General features: G+C 35.9%; 4 protein-coding genes across 4 annotated transcripts in view; 3 read left to right on the top strand and 1 right to left on the bottom strand.

Annotated features, from left to right (window-relative positions):
* LOC129805729 (peroxiredoxin 1-like) overlaps nt 1-17,888 on the bottom strand; it is a 345,084-nt gene that overhangs the window by 748 nt on the left and 326,448 nt on the right. Inside the window, exon 2 of the mRNA XM_055853842.1 lies at nt 113-143. The gene's annotated coding sequence lies outside the window, so the exon portion shown is untranslated. The remainder of the gene's footprint in view (nt 1-112; nt 144-17,888) is intronic.
* The window catches only part of LOC129805721 (39S ribosomal protein L4, mitochondrial), a 147,122-nt gene that overhangs the window by 128,072 nt on the left and 1,162 nt on the right, over nt 1-17,888 (top strand). The gene's annotated exons all lie outside the window — the stretch shown is intronic.
* LOC129805719 (ubiquitin thioesterase otubain-like) lies at nt 4,102-5,434 on the top strand. The gene is made up of 3 exons (XM_055853822.1): nt 4,102-4,291; nt 4,380-4,679; nt 4,863-5,434. The coding sequence occupies exons 1-3, from the start codon at nt 4,208-4,210 to the stop codon at nt 5,313-5,315; spliced, it is 837 nt and encodes a 278-aa protein (XP_055709797.1). The 5' UTR covers nt 4,102-4,207; the 3' UTR covers nt 5,316-5,434.
* LOC129805712 (proton-coupled zinc antiporter SLC30A2) lies at nt 10,287-16,885 on the top strand. The gene is made up of 4 exons (XM_055853809.1): nt 10,287-10,493; nt 10,561-10,941; nt 16,018-16,197; nt 16,267-16,885. The coding sequence occupies exons 1-4, from the start codon at nt 10,468-10,470 to the stop codon at nt 16,811-16,813; spliced, it is 1,134 nt and encodes a 377-aa protein (XP_055709784.1). The 5' UTR covers nt 10,287-10,467; the 3' UTR covers nt 16,814-16,885.

Below are 17,888 nucleotides of genomic sequence, written 5' to 3'. Positions count from 1 at the left end.
CCCAGAATTGGATAATTGCGCAAAATTACGTGAGATTTAAATAAATCTTTTGTTATTTCCGCATTAAATTTGTATTACAGGTAATTAGAGAATTGGATTTTCTAAAACTTACGTGGTATTAAAGGCGATTTCCTTAAGTATTTACGAAAAAAAAAATCCTCTAGCCGGGTGACGCTCGCTCTTCGCTCCAATTTTCTGCAGAAAAATGTGTTCTTTCCGGTTTTTAATCCCAATAAAAATTATCTCCATGTAAAGGAGAAATATTGGAATCATCCATCAAAAAATCACTGGATAAAAATCCATGGTAACCCATTAAAAATAAATCGATGTAAGTCTGAAAAAGAGAACATGAACATCACTACACTGAGAAAAAAAGGGGTGCGATTAACTTTTTTTCCTCGTAACTTTAACACTTTTTAGGTGTAAAAATATATCAACAGTTCTTAATGTTAATTTTACACATTTTAAGTGTAAAATTAACATGAAAAACGGTAACTATAACCCGCAATACACCTAAAAAGCATAATATTTACACCTATTTCGGATCAAATGCAGGGTAAAATTAACATTTCCAGGAAACCTTTTCGGATTTCTATCAGTGTACCCCCCAGCGAGTACTAGGTGAAAAGAGCAGCGTTTTCAGCATATTTTTGCTGAATCAAGTAAAATATACTAACTGGGCAGCATTTCTCGAATAACAAGTGCTAATGAAATATATGGAAATGGCACTGCCTCGCGAATTTCGATTTAGGATTAGCAAGCAGAATTCAGCTGTATTTATGTTTTTCAGCAGCTGAATTGAAATGGACTTGAATTTTTATAAATGCACTTTTTTATTTGTCTCGACGAGAAATATTGAAAATAAATTATTTTTTGTGAACAAGTACTTTTTGTTCCATCTGTCCCTAGGATAGACACACTTGTTTTCGTAGAAAATTGCATTCAGCGCGCTCAGCTGGCATCTTCACGGCCATTATTGGATGTTTTTGTTGTGGAGGAACACTTTACCAATGAGAGTTTCAATGAATTTAATAATTTTAAAAGTTTTTTTGTGTGAATATATAGTACTACACAGTGCAAGAGTGACGAAAAAGCTTCAATGAAGCCTTGTCGAGTGATTTGGATGCCAAGAAAACAGGTGAATCCTCATCAAAAACGTCTGCCGACCCGTCGCTCACCCCCTTCCGATCCGTGGAACACTTGATTAAGTCCCTTCTCCTTCCAATCTGCGCGACACACTTCATCCTTGCATTTAAACCTATATATTGTTGCGAACCTGCTTTGAGGCATACCCTGCCTAGGGGATGCTGCACGGCTCTCTTTAGGGGATGAGTGCCGTGCATAATCGAAGTTTGAGTTGAGTTTGGGTTTATCATCCGCGCTTGAGTAAGCGAGAGAATTGCTGCAGCTATCCTGCTTGCGCAATTATCTCTCCACTCTAGAGCGCGAATTCCCTCCTCTGTGCGCTTTTTAAGCTGCACGAGATTCATCCGCATTACTTTGTGTCAGTGAAGTAAATAAAGTGTTGTTGAGTTTAACTCTCTGGCCTTTGTTTTTTCTCCCTGCCGTCGTGGTCTCCGGTCAAATCCGCAACAATATTAATTCACGTAAATAGCAAAAGTGTAAATACACGGAAATAGTTAAATTGATCACTATAATGTATCAATTGGCATACGAAAACTACCAAATAGTGTTTTGGGGCTCATAATTTCAGCTCAATATGGACCATGTCTCTTAACATTCTGGTCCGTGGTACACATCCTTATTTGATGAATAATGTATTCTATCGAAATATTTCAAAAATATGCTTCGAAATGAATTCAGATTGCTTTGTTGAAACTTCAGAGTAAGCAGTCTGAGCAGTCGCTTTTCGAGAAATATGACAGAACTTCGTATACTTCAGTATTATTTAGCTGTGGTAAAATAATACTAACAATCCTTCCTCGATATTTTTTTTGACACACTTTATTACAATCTGTACAATGGAATACAATAAGTAATTAGTTTGAATATATTTGAATAGAAAACATTGACTCGAGAAAGTACAAGCCCAGTAGCTTGCCTTTCATAAATAAAAGAGTAAAAAGAAACAAAAAAATAGTTAGCAAGATCCAGGATCCTATTTCTTTTTAGCCTACGTTTAGGTTGAACATATAAAAGTTTACGGACAAGAACATTAGGGTGAGCCAAAAGCCTTTCACGATGTCTACGAGTGGAACGCTGTATTTCTTCTTTGACTGTGGGCATGTTTAAATCACCCCTTATAATGGTACCAGGTACGTACCAAGGAGCATTAAGAATGTTTCTCAACATCCTATTTTCAAACCTTTGAAAGATCTGAATATTAGAATCCGAAGCAGCACCCCAAATTTGAATACCGTTTACGAACGAGATGTAGTGAGAAAGCCTGAAAAGGGTCCCTTAAGGCCAAGGAATGCCCGAATCCGAATCCGCGGGGTATTGGAATGCCGAAGTCAATTCACTTTAATGAATGATATGAAGTTTCTGGGTTTCTTGTGACCTTCTACTGTTGCCTTACATAACCAGAAGGGGAATTCTGTAACAGTATGACAATGTCATATGAGAAATTTTCGTAGATAAATCGTGAATAAGATAATATTAAACCTCAATGAACATTCAATGGCCATTGCAAAGAGCTTTATGAAGCTTTTTGTAACTTATATGAGTCGGATTTACGATTAGTTCTTCCGAACTAATCGTAACTAATCTTCCTAGGGACTTGCTAAGATAAGTTCTTAAAATCCTATTAAGGTGGATAAGCTGTCCAAAATTACAAGCAAACTGTCCAAAATTATAAGCATGGCGTCCAAGATGATAATCAAATTTATCTCTACACATCAATTAATTTTTAAACGTATTAAGACTAATTTTAGAAGAAGCAAAGACGATAAACAGTTTGTTCAGTTTATAAACGGGTGTCTCAGTGGCGCAATAGGCAAGACCGTTGGTTCTTGGGCGGATGAGATCTCTGGCTCGACTCTCACAGTTGTGAGTTCGAGCCAGACAAAAGACATTTTCACTGTGATATAACGCAATAAAAATGCACCGCCTCTGCCCAAAAAACTCCGGGAGTATGGAAGAAGCATCCACATCACGGGGAAGGCGCTCCTGGGCGTGTCTACACATGGACTTAGCCGATTCTTCCAACATGGGATACAACAGCAGCATTATAACATGATTACATTGTAACAAGTATTCCGACACGATTAATAAAAGTTTATAAACAACCACTACTCAAGAGAAAAGTAACAAAAAACTTCAAATTTCTATTGAAAATATTGTACACTCGACTCTTCGTTATCCGGCTGACGTGGGGACAAAATGACATTTTGATTTTTTGAATCTGGTCAACGTTTTTTATATTTTCTGCTGTGGGAATTTGTTTTCTATCGAAAATCAACAGAATTTTCTTTGTGGTGTGTTTATGTTTCATTTTGTAGCACGATTGTGTGTCAAGAACTTTGATAAAATGAAAATAACACATTAATTTACTCTGGACAAACTGCATGCTTCGTAAAAAACCGTTTTGAATACAATACATCAACCGCCAGTGTTTGGCAGCTGTCACCCGGATAACGAAGTGCCGGATAACGAAGAGCCATGTGTACTATACAAATTAGGGCATTGATGCTTATACAGTAGAGTTCCTCAAATTTGAACATTTGGGGGGTATAGATGACATTTCTCACTCTTCAAATTTGAACGATATTTTCAAAAACGTAACGGAATTCATGCGAATTGCACTTTCCGTAAATTAAGATAAACAACTTTAGTGAATATATCAATGTTATTTATTGTGAAATAAATGGAATTTGGTGCGGAACTTAATATAATACGATAATAGTGAGGAAATACCAGAGAAAAATGGCACTCCACGCAAAACTTTCTTCACATAACCTCAAATTTTACAGTTTGAACTCAACCGTCGTTCAAATTTGAGGAGTTCAAATTTGAGGAACTCGACTGTAAGTACTGTGTCCGAATCTTTGTGGGTTTCTTCTGTGGAAGTAGGATGGAAAAGTGTAGGATTATTCTAATGGAAATTTCCACTATAAATTGGCAGACATTTCCGCCATTTATATTTCAATGGGAAGTTGTGTTTATAGGGATGTGTCAAAGAGGTTTTTTGTCGCCGGACACGGAAAAATAGATTTTGTGTGTGATTTCTGTGCTGTGCAACGGTGAAATGGATGAGAACCATCTGGATGGCAACACAGCGATAAACCAGGATGAACTGATACTGCAGCAACAGCGTCAGATTGAGAAGGAGGTGGGTGGAAAAAACCGGGGTGGAAAATTTTGTAAACACGAGCCAACAAAGGATTTTGAATGGACTGTTTTTCTATGTCTTTTTGCAGATTTCAGAAACAACACCGCTGGTCAGTGAATTGCAGACGATCTCAACATTAGATGCAGAATACAACGATGATCCCGTGTACAGCAACAAAGTTAAAGATTTGGCGTCCAAGTACACATCGCTAAGACGCACTCGTCCCGATGGCAATTGCTTTTTCAGGGCTTTCGCCTATGCCTATCTTGAGTATCTCATAAACAATCGCGACGATTATGAGAAATTCAAGGAGAAGGCTGTCAATTCCAAGGATAAATTGATCTCTCTGGGGCTGCCACAGTTCACACTCGAGGATTTCTATGAAACGGTGAGCAGCTGTGCATTTCACGTTTCAATGTTTCATGAAACTTTTCATGTTTCTCCTTTCTGTGGACATTGAAATGTGTTTCAGGGAATGAATTTTGAAGCGTGAAACATGAAACATCAAATCCTGAAACGCTTCATTTGAAAAATTGTTTTAAAAAATTATAAATTCATGTCACGCTTGCAGTTTATGGAGGTGATTCAACGCGTGGCACCCCCCGAAAATGCCGAAGTGGACAACACCAACGCCATCAACGAGCTCCACCGTCTGTTCAATGAGCAGGGCTTCTCCGACTACGTGGTCGTTTACTTAAGACTCATCACATCGGGCCAGATTGAAGAGAATGCAGATTTCTACCAGGATTTTATTGGGGGCTATGCATCCGTGAAGGAATTCCGTCATCAGGAAGTCGAACCCATGTACAAGGAGTCTGATCATATTCACATTATAGCCATCTGCTCGGCCTTGGATGTGGGTGTCCGTGTGGAGTACATGGATCGTGGTGATGGGGGACAGGTCAAGGCTCATGATTTCCCTGAGGACAAAACACCTCGGGTTTACCTCCTCTATCGACCAGGACACTACGACATTCTCTATCCAAAGGTAGAAACATCGACTGATGATATTCCGGACTCGTAAGGTGGGGAAGAGGGCTCAATTGTCTGCTGACCCGGTGAAATGTGCACCGCTATAACACAATTTTTTTTTCATCGAGAGATTTCTCGCCTCTAAATAAATTCATTTCCTAATACGATAAAGATGTTTATTATTTATTCAGTAGATGGTCTTTGGTACAATTGTTCTTTTGAATTTTATTAAGCCAAAGGGTTGATGCCAAGGGGTAACTCATATTGAGAAACCCTCGTCAATTGTCAGAGAAACGCTTCGCGAAACCCGAGAAACCCACTTTTTGCATCGCGAAACCAGAGAAACCCAAAAATTGCATCGCGAAAAAAATTGCATCGCGAAACCCGAGAAACCCAATTTCTGCATCGCGAAAGCCGAGAAACCTAAAAATTGCATCGCGAAACTCGAGAAACCCAAAAATTGCATCGCGAAACCCGAGAAACCCAAAAATTGCATCGCGAAACCAGAGAAACCCAGTGTCTGCATCGCGAAACCCGAGAAACCCAATTTCTGCATCGCGAAACCCGAGAAAACCAGTGTCTGCATCGCGAAACCCGAGAAACCCAAAAATTGTATCGCGAAACCCGAGAAACCCAAAAATTGCATCGCGAAACCAGAGAAACCCAAAAATTGCATCGCGAAAAAAATTGCATCGCGAAACCCGAGAAACCCAATTTCTGCATCGCGAAAGCCGAGAAACCTAAAAATTGCATCGCGAAACTCGAGAAACCCAAAAATTGCATCGCGAAACCCGAGAAACCCAAAAATTGCATCGCGAAACCAGAGAAACCCAGTGTCTGCATCGCGAAACCCGAGAAACCCAATTTCTGCATCGCGAAACCCGAGAAAACCAGTGTCTGCATCGCGAAACCCGAGAAACCCAAAAATTGTATCGCGAAACCCGAGAAACCCAAAAATTGCATCGCGAAACCAGAGAAACCCAGTGTCTGCATCGCGAAACCCGAGAAACCCAGTGTCTGCATTGCGAAACCAGAGAAACCCAATTTCTGCATCGCGAAACCCGAGAAACCCAAAAATTGCATCGCGAAACCCGAGAAACCAGAAACCCTTGTCAGAAAAAATGGGAATGAGTTACCCCTTCGTTGATGCGATTGATCTATCGAAAGTGGTGTATAGATAGGAGACGTTGGGGCAGTTAGTTTAACCAGGTAAAATTTATGCTAGATTTATCAGCCGAACATTATGTATTGACCGTATTGACTATTTAACAAATATTCTGCTCGGCCAGAAAATTAGGAAATTTCGTATGTAAATATATCAATTCCGTTAAAGCTGTCTATACACTAGGAGAAAATTTCATCAATATTTGCAATCAATATTTAATATTGATGAAAATTGCCTACACATTAGCAAAACATATGGACATGAATTTGGATTATTGAAGAAAATTTGTCTAATTGCGTTTACACACTAGAGAAATTTGTGTCCATATTGAAGAGTTTTTCCTGCTCAAGCTTAGGGAATTCACTTCAATATGGACATAAATTTCTTTAGTGTGTAGAAGCCATAAGGGCAGAATCACATTGACCGTAAAATGCTCACCGTCACCGTCAAAGCCCTCACCGTATTTCGTTGATTTACGCATTTTCATTGTAAATTTTACGCAAATTCTCAATTACCGTGTTACATTATCTCTTACTCGGTGGCACTAGGTGAAAATAATATAAGAAAATTGAAGAAATAAAGCGAAAATGCGATAAACGGTGAGCAAAAAAAATTGTACGAAAAACTGTAGCAAAAAAATCCTACAGTTTTTTTTTGCTCACCGTTTATCGCATTTTCGCTTTATTTCTTCAATTTTCTTAAATTATTTTCACCTAGTGCCACCGAGTATGAGACAAGGTAATATCGTAATGGAAAATTTGCGTAAGAATTGCAATGAAAATGCGTAAATCAACGAAATACGGTGAGGGCTTTGACGGTGACGGTGAGCATTTTACTGTCAATGTGATTCTGCCCTAAGTCAAAAAAAGTAACGTTTTTGACAAGTAAAAAATAATGGTTCATATTCATAATTTCTTTCTTAATTTGTTACTAAAATATTTCCCAAAGGATTTTTCAAATAAATTATGGAAGTGCCGAATAAAATGCATAATGAACTGGCGTAGTTACTTAATAAATAATTTCAAGAAGATTTAGGCCACGCCCACTGTTTCGGAAATTGTTTAATCCTTTAACGACGAGACAGTTTTCGCTGACCAAAAAATCAACAATAAAAATGATAAATAAATAAAATTAGTCTGATTCGGTGTATTTTTTTACCTCTATGAGCAATAGGAACAAAAATAGCCCAAAAATTTAAATAATTTTTCTGACGATACCAATGACTGATAATTTTCACTCTAATAAAAAAGGGACAGATAATCCTAACCGGCTTATGTAGGTGAGATTCTTAATGTGAGCTAACACGGAATGCATGCAAATTTGATTTAGAGCTGAAGTTGGGAGACGCCATTCAGTTATCTCGAATCAAATTCGTGAAATTATACAAATTTTGTATTTAAATCAAAATATCAAAGATTTGGATGAACTGACTGAAAAGTGATTATGGGTGAAATGTATACCAGAATGTTCCCTATAATTTTTCCGTAGAACATGATCTCATCGATTAATCAGAAGCCGAGATAATAGGTTGTTTGTTTCTGAACTCGTTTTTTCGACCAGAGCGCCCCAAGCGTTCATTTTTTGAACATCAACTTTATCAAAGAATTGTTGTATTATGTGACACTTTCCATTTCAAACCCTATTTTAAGTATCTTGGTCGAGTAGAGGCAGTCAAATTGGCATCTGAGTGGTTTCAAAGCTTTATTATAGGAAAAGTCCATTTTCTCACACTTAAACGGCAAATCGGACAGACGGTGTAGTCTGAGGAGAAAATGATGTATGGACGAAATGTAGACACAAACGTCCTCTACAATTATGTCGAAGTAATCATCAAAATCGGTTCAGCGACAGTCGAGATAATTGAGGTTATGTGATATTGAAATTGGGTTTTCGACGGTGGCGCCCCTGGTGTTAGTCCCACGAAGTTCAAATGTTCTAGAAAGTTGTAGCATTTCGTTTAAGTCCTCACTCATCAAAATCGGTCAAATAGAACCGGAGATATAATCCGAGAAACCACACTCTTAGAAAAGTTTAGACGTGATTACTAATGAAAATTAGTTGTTCGGGCGATTATTATCAAATCTATTTAAAATAGTTCTTATATTCTTAAAACATTATACTCATAATAAATTTATTAGTAGTGAGAATATAAGACAATATTTACGTGGATAAGTTGCGGCAATTATTTCATAATGCTTTCATACAATTATATTTGCTTGTGTTAGTTAAATGAAATCATTATCCCAACTAATATTGGTCACTAATTCCTTTTAGTTCTCACAACCAATGTAAATAGATGGGCCTATATTTTCATAAAGTTATGACTACTTTTCCAATAGTAAAGAGTGGTTTTTATTTTAGTAATGCGTTGAAGCTCTTTCGAATTTTAAGCAACTAATAAGAAATATGCATCACAATGAATGCTATATAGTAACCACAACTAATATGATATAGTTATTACAGCCAATAAGATGGGTATCAACCCCATTTATTTAGTAATTGGAACTAATATGTTATAGTACCCATTACTATTTTGATTTAGTTGTGATAACAAAATGAAAAGGATACTTTAACTAACTGTGGTCAACTATTTCATTTAGTTACCCAAACTAAATATATAGTTGGGTCTATATTTACTATATTTTATAGTTCTAATAACTGCATATGAGCTTGTACGAACTAATTTTTTCTAAGAGTGCACAGCGAATCTATGCCACTTTTTGGAAACGTCCTAGACTAGACTACAACATTCTAAAATTTGATTAACTTGCACAATGCCGTTTTTGAGAAAAATGAGTTTGAATTTTGACGCTATCGCAGCGCCACCTGTGGTGACTTTTTGAACTTCCATATGAAAGTTCTTATTGAGACGAAACCAAAAACCTAAAATTTAGCTCAATATGTTAATTAGAACCGGAGATAGAGGCCGGTCAATTTTCGAACTTTGACCCCTTATATCTCGGGTTGGGCGTTATCGATCGACTTATAAAACAATATATCTCAAAGGAATAATTTAACACCATCTTAAAAGTTCGTGGATCCTTGTTTAGCAAAAACGCCCTTTTCATTTTCCAGAAAAAAATATGAACAATAAAATTGTAATTTTCCTTAAAATTTCTATTAAATTTTTTTTTATAATAAACTGTCTAATTTGCAAGGATCCAAACAGAGATTCTTCACTGTGCATTATTATGACTATGAGACAGCAAGTAACGTTACACTAAAATATAAGCCACGCCTCCACAAACCTTGTGCAAATAACGAAAATGAAAGGTAAGAAATTTCTTCGCTTTTTCAGTTCAATCAATGAAAGACGAAGGGAAAAGTATACCTAGTGGTTTATTAAAAAAAATAGGTTTGAGTTTTTTGATTGAACCAAGACCTTTCAAACTTGCAAAACAAGACCTTTCAACTTTCTTCTACTAGATCTTAGATTGGACATGTTTTCGAAACACGATTTATACTCTTTATACTCTCAATTTTTAACTTATAAATATAAATGCATGTTTAATGTTACTTGTAAAATCTTCAAAATAATCTTGCTTCTGCATGATCCAGTGGTTATCAGAGCGTTTTTTCTTTGATTTTACCGATTTTGCGATCTTAATCTCACATTTTAGTAAAACTTTCTCTACAGAAAATCAGTGTTTAACGGGCTTATTGTGAATAAAAAAAAGCTAGCTCCCAAAAGCTCTCCTGGATAATTTGATCAATGAAATTATAAAAGTACTAGTGTTTTCTGAAATTAGAAATCCCAATTTTTGTAGTACATTGTCGCATGTTTGATTTGTGTATTAAAGAAGGAGATAAAAGAGCGATAAGATTGTTGACTGAATTGTTCATAATCTCTTTCACTCATCACCAAACCAGTCTCTCCATCACTGGCACATCCTCATCTCATCAGTGTCCAATTGTTTCTCAGTCTGTAACGTTTGTCTCAACGGAATCTTTTATCAGTTTTCCGTAGGCTGTAAGGTTTTTCTCTTTTTTTCAAATTGTGCGCCAAAAATAGCGAATATTCGGTAATCCTAGGTGTAAAATGAAGAGCAAGGATAATTTTGTGGTGTAAGTGGCTGTGTGACAATTTTTTTCCTGGTCATTTGTCCCCAGTAGGAGTTTTCGATTTTTACAGACGCGTTCATGGGTACGGCTCAACAGACACCAGTGGTAGCCGTCCAGCTGTAGTATACTGCATTCATGGACGTCCACCAATGCAATGCTGTAACGAAAATGATGACACCTTCAGCGTCACTCCGTCCACTGAGATGCTCCTCGGGGGCTCCGATGGTCACTGCCACACACCACGGCAGGAAGGAGTGGATAGAGTGGCGCGTCGGCGTCTCCTGATCGCCAGTCTGCTGTGCGTTATCTTCATGATTGTGGAAATTGTCGGAGGTGTTGTGGCCAACAGTTTGGCAATTGCCACGGATGCAGCACATCTTCTTACAGATTTTGCCAGCTTCATGATCTCCCTCTTTGCCATTTGGCTCTCTGGTCGAAAGTCCACAGTGAGGTAAGATTTTTGAGGGATCAAAAAATGAGTCGCTCGGGCAAACACCATCTATCGTATGTGCATTTCCTTATTAAAATAGACACTTTTTGCTCTGAGGGGTTCAAGTGGTAGTTATCGTAGCTATAATGCAACGGATCCATTCCATAAGAATTTAATCTTAAAATACCAACAATTTAAGAGAGCATTGTGTGAAATTTGCGCTATTTAGGGGAAACTGGGGCACTATCAAACACGGGGTACCACCAAACACTAATTTTTAGTTCTAAACTACTTGGACTATATCGACCATTTCTTTAGCGGACAAGCATCCCTATAATGCCTATAAATTTCTATAAGTCTTTTCCTCTGAAGTAGGATATCTGATTAAAAAAATCGCAGTGTTTGGTGCTACCCCGTGTTTGGTGGTGCCCCAGTATCCCCTATGAAATTTTTAAAATAGAAGCTACATAAAGATCATCTTATTTTCACGTTCAGAGTCTGCTTCCTCTATTTACCTTATCTCATGTTTGCATAGAACAAAGTCCCTGGATGAATTTATATTGTCAAGTTTTGTTATTCAAAATTATATTACAAAAATTGCATTTTTGAAATCAATGATTCAGGAGATCGTTCCATAATTTAGAATTTAGAGAAACTTAATATTAGGGTAAGTGTGCCAAATTCCGGCCAGCTTGCAATTTCGGCCACCTTTTTTGTTCCTCGAATTTCCATGAACCTTTAGATTTTACGTACTCTAGAGATTATACAATGCAAAAGAATAACAAAAAATGTAGCTTCGACAAACGAGATGACGTGAAAAAGATATTGGAAAAATTCCCGAAGGGCAAGGAACTACGAAAATGAAGGTGGTCGAAATAGCGCACCAAAGCTATGTCTATATTTTTATTAATTTTAAAATGTATTAAGAATGATTTTAGAGTAAATAAAGACGGTAAACTCTTTACAAGGTTCCAATCAACACTCTTTCAGAAGAAAGAATAAAAAAAACAATTTGAATTTAAAGTATGACATTTCAAACTTAAGACTTTGACGCTTGCGTGCAACTATGTCGAAATTTGGCACACTTACCCTAATTTTTAATTTTTGAAAAGCAAAGTTTTGCAATTCAAAAGTGTGTTCTTTTCCACAAAAAATGCTTATTTACTTCATCATAAGACTGATTTTTGCAAAGAACAACATTTATTTGATTTTGAAAGTCATTTTGTGTGGAAATTTTCATTTTTTCTAACTTTGCATTAATTTCATTTTAACTTTTGCAAATTTTTTTTCAGCATTTATTTGACAACTTTTGCATTTGAATCGCAAAGCAATTTTTAAATAAAATTCCAAAAATTTAATTGCTTTATACTAACACCTAAATTAAAGAAAATTACTTTTCATTACCATTCTCTATTATTAAAAAAAAACTAGCATAGAATTCCAAGGGCAGTTTGAGAATTTCTTCGATCTTGGAAATTTTATAATGGACTTGACAATTTTATTGAATGCTACATGAACATGAAATAAGTAAAGTAATATTGCATTCACAAATTCGAGTGAATGTCACTTTATGCAAATTAAAAACGAAAAGTTCATTATTTATGGCGGAGGCACACCTTTTCAATTGAGTAAAATTCAATCGTTTGAAATTTCATCTCTTACTCAAACTAAAATAAGATATTTTTGTTTCTTTCTCTCAAATGAAATTTGCAATTGAAATTGAATATAAAATTGAAATTTCAATTCTTATTTGACAGAAAGAGATAAACATATCTTATTTTAGTTTGACAGAGCAAGAGGTGAAATTTCAATCAATTGAATTTTATTCAATTGAAAAGGTGTACCAGCGCCATTATAAATTAGAATTTTTAAATTAGAAAATTTTCAGTAAATTAGGAAATTTTCAGAGGCCATCAAGTAAAAAGAGACATTTATAATCTGAAACTTTCACTTAAAAGCTTTAAAAATGCACCCGTTATGACCCCTGCACAAATTATAGATCGGTAAAATTTCATGAAATCAAAATTCGTAGCCCTTTCTTTCTCAAAAGATCGGCTATAGTCTATTTCATTCATTCGGTCTCAAAATTGGACGAATAAGCTCCCGTCAAATAATATCTGCAGATATCTTTAAGATTTCTGTAGAGAAAATCTACACCTCTACAGAATATCTGCAGATAATTCTGTAGATATTCTTACGAATTTTATTTGGGCTTGGGACAAAATTCGTCAGAATATTTCGGCAGATTTTCTGACGAATCTCTGACGAATTTCTGTAGATATTCTGCCGATTTTCTGTAGATTTTTTCTACATTCCAGACTTTCCAGACAAGATGTGTCAGAAGAGATGGAAAAATTTTTCACTGAAGTTTGCAAAATTCAATAGAGTTATTTTTTGTGATATCACGGTGTTTATATAAAATAAAGAATTCTGCGACGCCGTGTTACAAGTAGAGAAAAGTGAAGTGAAAACTTTAAGCAGAGTATCGACCTAAATTTCGTGTTTTTGTATCATTCCATGGGCGATTTTTAAAAAATTAGTATTTTTGCTCGCATCTTTTTACTTATTTAAAATGTTTAATCGGTAATGCTTGTTAAGCAGAGCATACCATTTTCTTTATAACTCCTACAGTTTCTACATAAATCAACAATATTTTTGTGAAGTAATGGACACTATGCCGATTTTCTCGGCAGAAATTCTACCGAAAATCTGTAGATTTTCTGCAGAAATTCTGCCGAAAATCTACAGATTTTCTAGCAGAAATTCAGCAGAAAATCTACAGATTTTCTCTGAATACACTGGAATATACCGTTAAAATTCAAAAAACCTCAGAGTAAAATCGGCAGGTAGAATAATGATTTGACGGGCTAAATTGAATTTGGTGTAATATGTTCAAAAGAAGAAGAAGAAGAGTGCGAAAAGTTAGGATAGACATATATGTATATAAAACTTTTAAGAAAGAAAAGGATGTTAATTTTGACTTCATGAAATTTTCCTGATCCAAAAGGTGTGCCGGGGTCAAAATCTATATTACACTCAGTCCCGGGATTATGCACATTTTCGGGACCGAAAAAATCGCGCGAAATGGCATTATGCATCGAGAAAATTTGCATAACCGCAGGGGCTTTCTTTTGAATAAATCGTCCGTTAGAACGAATTTCGTGCGGAGTAAAAGTAGTTCAAACAAAAAGATTCAACTGTTTAAAAGAAATTCATCAACAAACAGTACTTTTTGGGCAGAGTTCTTCAATAAATGGTTAGAATATTTAAAAAATTTACCTTAATAAAAGAAATTAAAGTTTTATTCTGAAAAAGTAGCAAAATGTTTTCAAATGTCCCGCGTTGCAACATAGTATACATTCAGGCGTATTTCAAAAATAAGTTCATAAATTGACTCCTAAGGGTAGGCAAACTTGCATAATTGTGTGTGCATAATTCCGTCAGGTGCATACTCCCGAACGACTTAATGCCGGGACTGAGTGTATTCCTCAAACCAGAAAATAGCTGATACTTTACTCTTTCAAAAACTAATGGAAAAGTTTAACAACTATCCAAATCATTCTAAATAATAATCAAAATCGGATTAAAATAGGATTTATAAGCCGAATTTTTCATGTGAAGTCTAATGCCAAAAAGTCTAAACCTAAAGCATTTCTAGAAAATGATAGAAGCATTTCTTAGTTAGAAGCTAAAAGCATTTCTAGAAATGTTCTTAGTTAGAATTTGAAGAATGCAATTTCGTCGAAAGAAAAGCTATTCAGATCCGAACATTTAAGTCTTTTTGTCTTAGTTCATCAAAATCGGTGCGGAAATGGAATAAATGGGATCAAAGAACAGAATTTCCTCAAAACTATTTTCTAAAGACTTCAAGTTTTAATAAAGTATTTTACTGATGTTTCAATAAATTTAAATTATTTGAGATTGGATTACAATCAGTTTTATGAAGCGTCTTTTCGACTCTTGTTTTTCACGTTCGAAAAACGTTCCTTTGGGGGATAATCCCGAGGATCATCCTATCCAAAAATATTCTCATCATAAATACAGTAGACTCTCGCAAATTCGGCTCTTTTAAGATCGGGCTACTTTTTAATTAGGGCAGCGGTTACATTTGAAAAAAGTTTGTTGTCATTTTTCAAGTTTGATTATGATTATCAAATAAATCAAATATGCTCAAATTTGACATGGTTTGTCTTAGTTTTGATGTGATTTTGCATTATTGAGGGATTTTCATGCAATTTACGTTATATATGAGTGTATAAACTCAATATCTATATGCACATGAATTAAAAATCGTTGCATTTCAAAAACTTTGTCGCTCGAATTTCTGTCTATTTCGGCTGACATTTCGGTCCTATATGCCCGAATTTGAGAGAGTCTACTGTACCAACTGACATTATTTCAAATTTGCGTCATCTCTCTTTACTAAAATCCTGGCTACAAAGAGTAATACAAGGAAAGAATTATTTTAATTTTATTCTATATTTCACTTGAGAAGCTTTCCTCAGAAATAAAAAAAAGTATTTAAGTTTCAGAAATTAGTTTTAAATATTAATTAATTTTAATCCTATGCCCTTGACATTCTTACGACTTAAGCCACTTAAGCCAAGAGACTTTAACGTAATTATAATTTAAATAATGACCAGAAGGGGAATTCTGTAAGAGTATGACAATGTCATGTGACAAATTTTCGTGGTAAAATTCGGGAGCAGGACAACATTAAAGCTCAGTGAGCATTTAATGGTAATCGTAAGGAGCTCTACGAAGCTTTTAGTAACTGATATGATTAGCTCTTCCGAATTTACCAGAATTCCTGACTAATCCGTTTATCGGCTTGAGCCGAGGAACGGTCTTTATTTAGAAACTGATGGGAATTTAAGTCAAATCATTATTTTAATTTTAATTACGTTAAGCGGTCTCTCGGCTTGATTCTCGAGGCAATCAGAATCTTGCCGTGGAGCGCCTAGAAATGAACCCGAACATCTTCCTGAAGTGGCGGAGTCTCGGCTTAAGTCATAAAGTGTGCCTAGGGCATTAAAGTAATTTTGTGAGACAATTTTCGCATTTACTTTATCCTTTTTTTATATTTTTTTTTATAAGATTGTCTTTTGGATGGTATCGAGCAGAAGTCCTTGGTGCACTCATCTCTGTGGTTCTAATTTGGGTGGTTACGGCAATTCTTGTCTTTATGGCCATTGAGAGGGTCATTCAGAGGGATTTTGAAGTAAATGCTGTCGTAATGTTGATCACATCGGGATTTGCCATCCTCGTGAATATTATGTAAGGAATCGTTCTCAAAAGGAAAACTTTCTGTTCAAACCACCGCTAAAAGAATTTGTTCCTTTTCAGAATGGGATGCAGCTTGCATCAGCATGGTCACTCTCATGGCGGGAGTTCTGTTTCGAAGTACGAAGAGAACATAAACGTGAGAGCTGCATTTATACATGTAATTGGAGACGTTCTGCAGAGTGTGGGTGTTTTCTTTGCCGCCCTCCTGATCTACTTCAAACCAGAATGGTACCTGGCCGATCCCATTTGTACCTTTATCTTTTCCATTATTGTGGTCTTTACGACTGTGAGAATCCTCAAGGATACCTTGCATGTATTGATGGAGGGAACCCCTAGCTATCTCGACTATACAGAAGTTAAGAGAACTTTCCTGGAGATTGATGGAGTTGTCAGGGTTCACAATCTCCGTATCTGGGCATTGAGTATCAATAAGAATGCTCTAGCTGCCCATTTGGCTATTCGTTCGGACACAAATCCCGAATCAATCCTCCGTATTGCCACGAAAACAGTTCATAGCAAGTACAATTTCTTCGAAACTACCATTCAGATCGAAGAATTTACGCCAGAAATGGAGAATTGCCACCAATGTGTTGATCCTATGAAGTAGCATTTTCCTTTACTTAGTTCTTTTTTTCAGTTAGGCCTCTTTTAGTTAAAAATAAAGGAAATAACGCTGGTATTTTTCTTTTTAATACCTTCTCAGAACCAATATTATGGAAGATTTAATATAGTGTTCTTATTGATAATGAAAATTCTAAGATTAGAAATTTCTTAACTCTTTCGTCTCTTTTGGGACACTGGGTACCCATGGAAACAACAATTTTTTTAGACTATCTAGAATCGATAAAAATCCGATTCTTCTAGATAAGTACAAATTATAAGGATGTCCAAATCTAGGATATTTTTTGCAGGATCCTAATTAACTCCTGAGCTTAGATATTTTTGGTCAAAAATCGTGAATTTTCGATTTTCTGCTTCCTTGGAGATATTGGGACTTTTTTGATATTTCTAGACCAGAATAAAGAAAAACCTCTCGGGGACAATAAGTATGATAACTAACAATTACAGATTACATAAATTCGAAAAACAATTTTTTCATAAATTTTCAAAAAACCTATTCAAACTCTATGGATACTCTCGTCCACAAAAATCTAGAGGTCAAATGTAAGGTTATCCCGCCAATGCCCGCCATGTGCTTTTTGACACCAACCTTGTAAGAAAATTCCAAGCGGGAGCGACATTTTTGCCAATATGGCCGATAATTTTGACATTTGGCAGCGAGGGAGATTGCTTTCGAGGAAGTTTTTCCTATTCTTCCTGATTTTAGTGAATTCTGATTGTCCAGGAAGTGTCTTTTATGCTTTTGAGAAAGCTTAATGTGTCTACAATAACATCGTGTTAAAAGAAATGTGTTTTAAAATGTTATGTGTAAAATATAATGAGGAATCTGTTTACAAGCAGGAGCTGGGTGTCTTTTTTAGCACTTCCTGGACACCCCACAAGATACTGCTCAATAATTCACCTTGTTTTAGTAATCAACCTTGTGAAGGAGTCATTTGACACACAAAAATAATTCACAAAATTGATAATATTGGCTTTTGGAAAAATTAAGTTTATCTCCTTTTCGTTCTTTTGGGGACGAGAGTACCCATGAGTTTTCCAATTTCCCAGAGGCGGAAAAA

Source organism: Phlebotomus papatasi, chromosome 3 (assembly GCF_024763615.1).
Source record: "Phlebotomus papatasi isolate M1 chromosome 3, Ppap_2.1, whole genome shotgun sequence".
Taxonomy (NCBI): Eukaryota; Metazoa; Arthropoda; class Insecta; order Diptera; family Psychodidae; genus Phlebotomus; species Phlebotomus papatasi.
This window is presented reverse-complemented; position numbering and strand designations above follow the sequence as displayed.

Excerpts from the sequence above, each read along its gene's own strand:
- LOC129805719 (XM_055853822.1), top strand. The coding sequence starts at position 4,208 with ATGGATGAGAACCATCTGGATGGCAACACAGCGATAAACCAGGATGAA. Across the intron at positions 4,292-4,379 it reads AGCGTCAGATTGAGAAGGAG|ATTTCAGAAACAACACCGCT; the intron begins GTGGGTGGAAAA and ends GTCTTTTTGCAG. Across the intron at positions 4,680-4,862 it reads TCGAGGATTTCTATGAAACG|TTTATGGAGGTGATTCAACG; the intron begins GTGAGCAGCTGT and ends TCACGCTTGCAG.
- LOC129805712 (XM_055853809.1), top strand. The coding sequence starts at position 10,468 with ATGAAGAGCAAGGATAATTTTGTGGT. Across the intron at positions 10,494-10,560 it reads AGCAAGGATAATTTTGTGGT|ACGCGTTCATGGGTACGGCT; the intron begins GTAAGTGGCTGT and ends CGATTTTTACAG. Across the intron at positions 16,198-16,266 it reads GCCATCCTCGTGAATATTAT|AATGGGATGCAGCTTGCATC; the intron begins GTAAGGAATCGT and ends GTTCCTTTTCAG.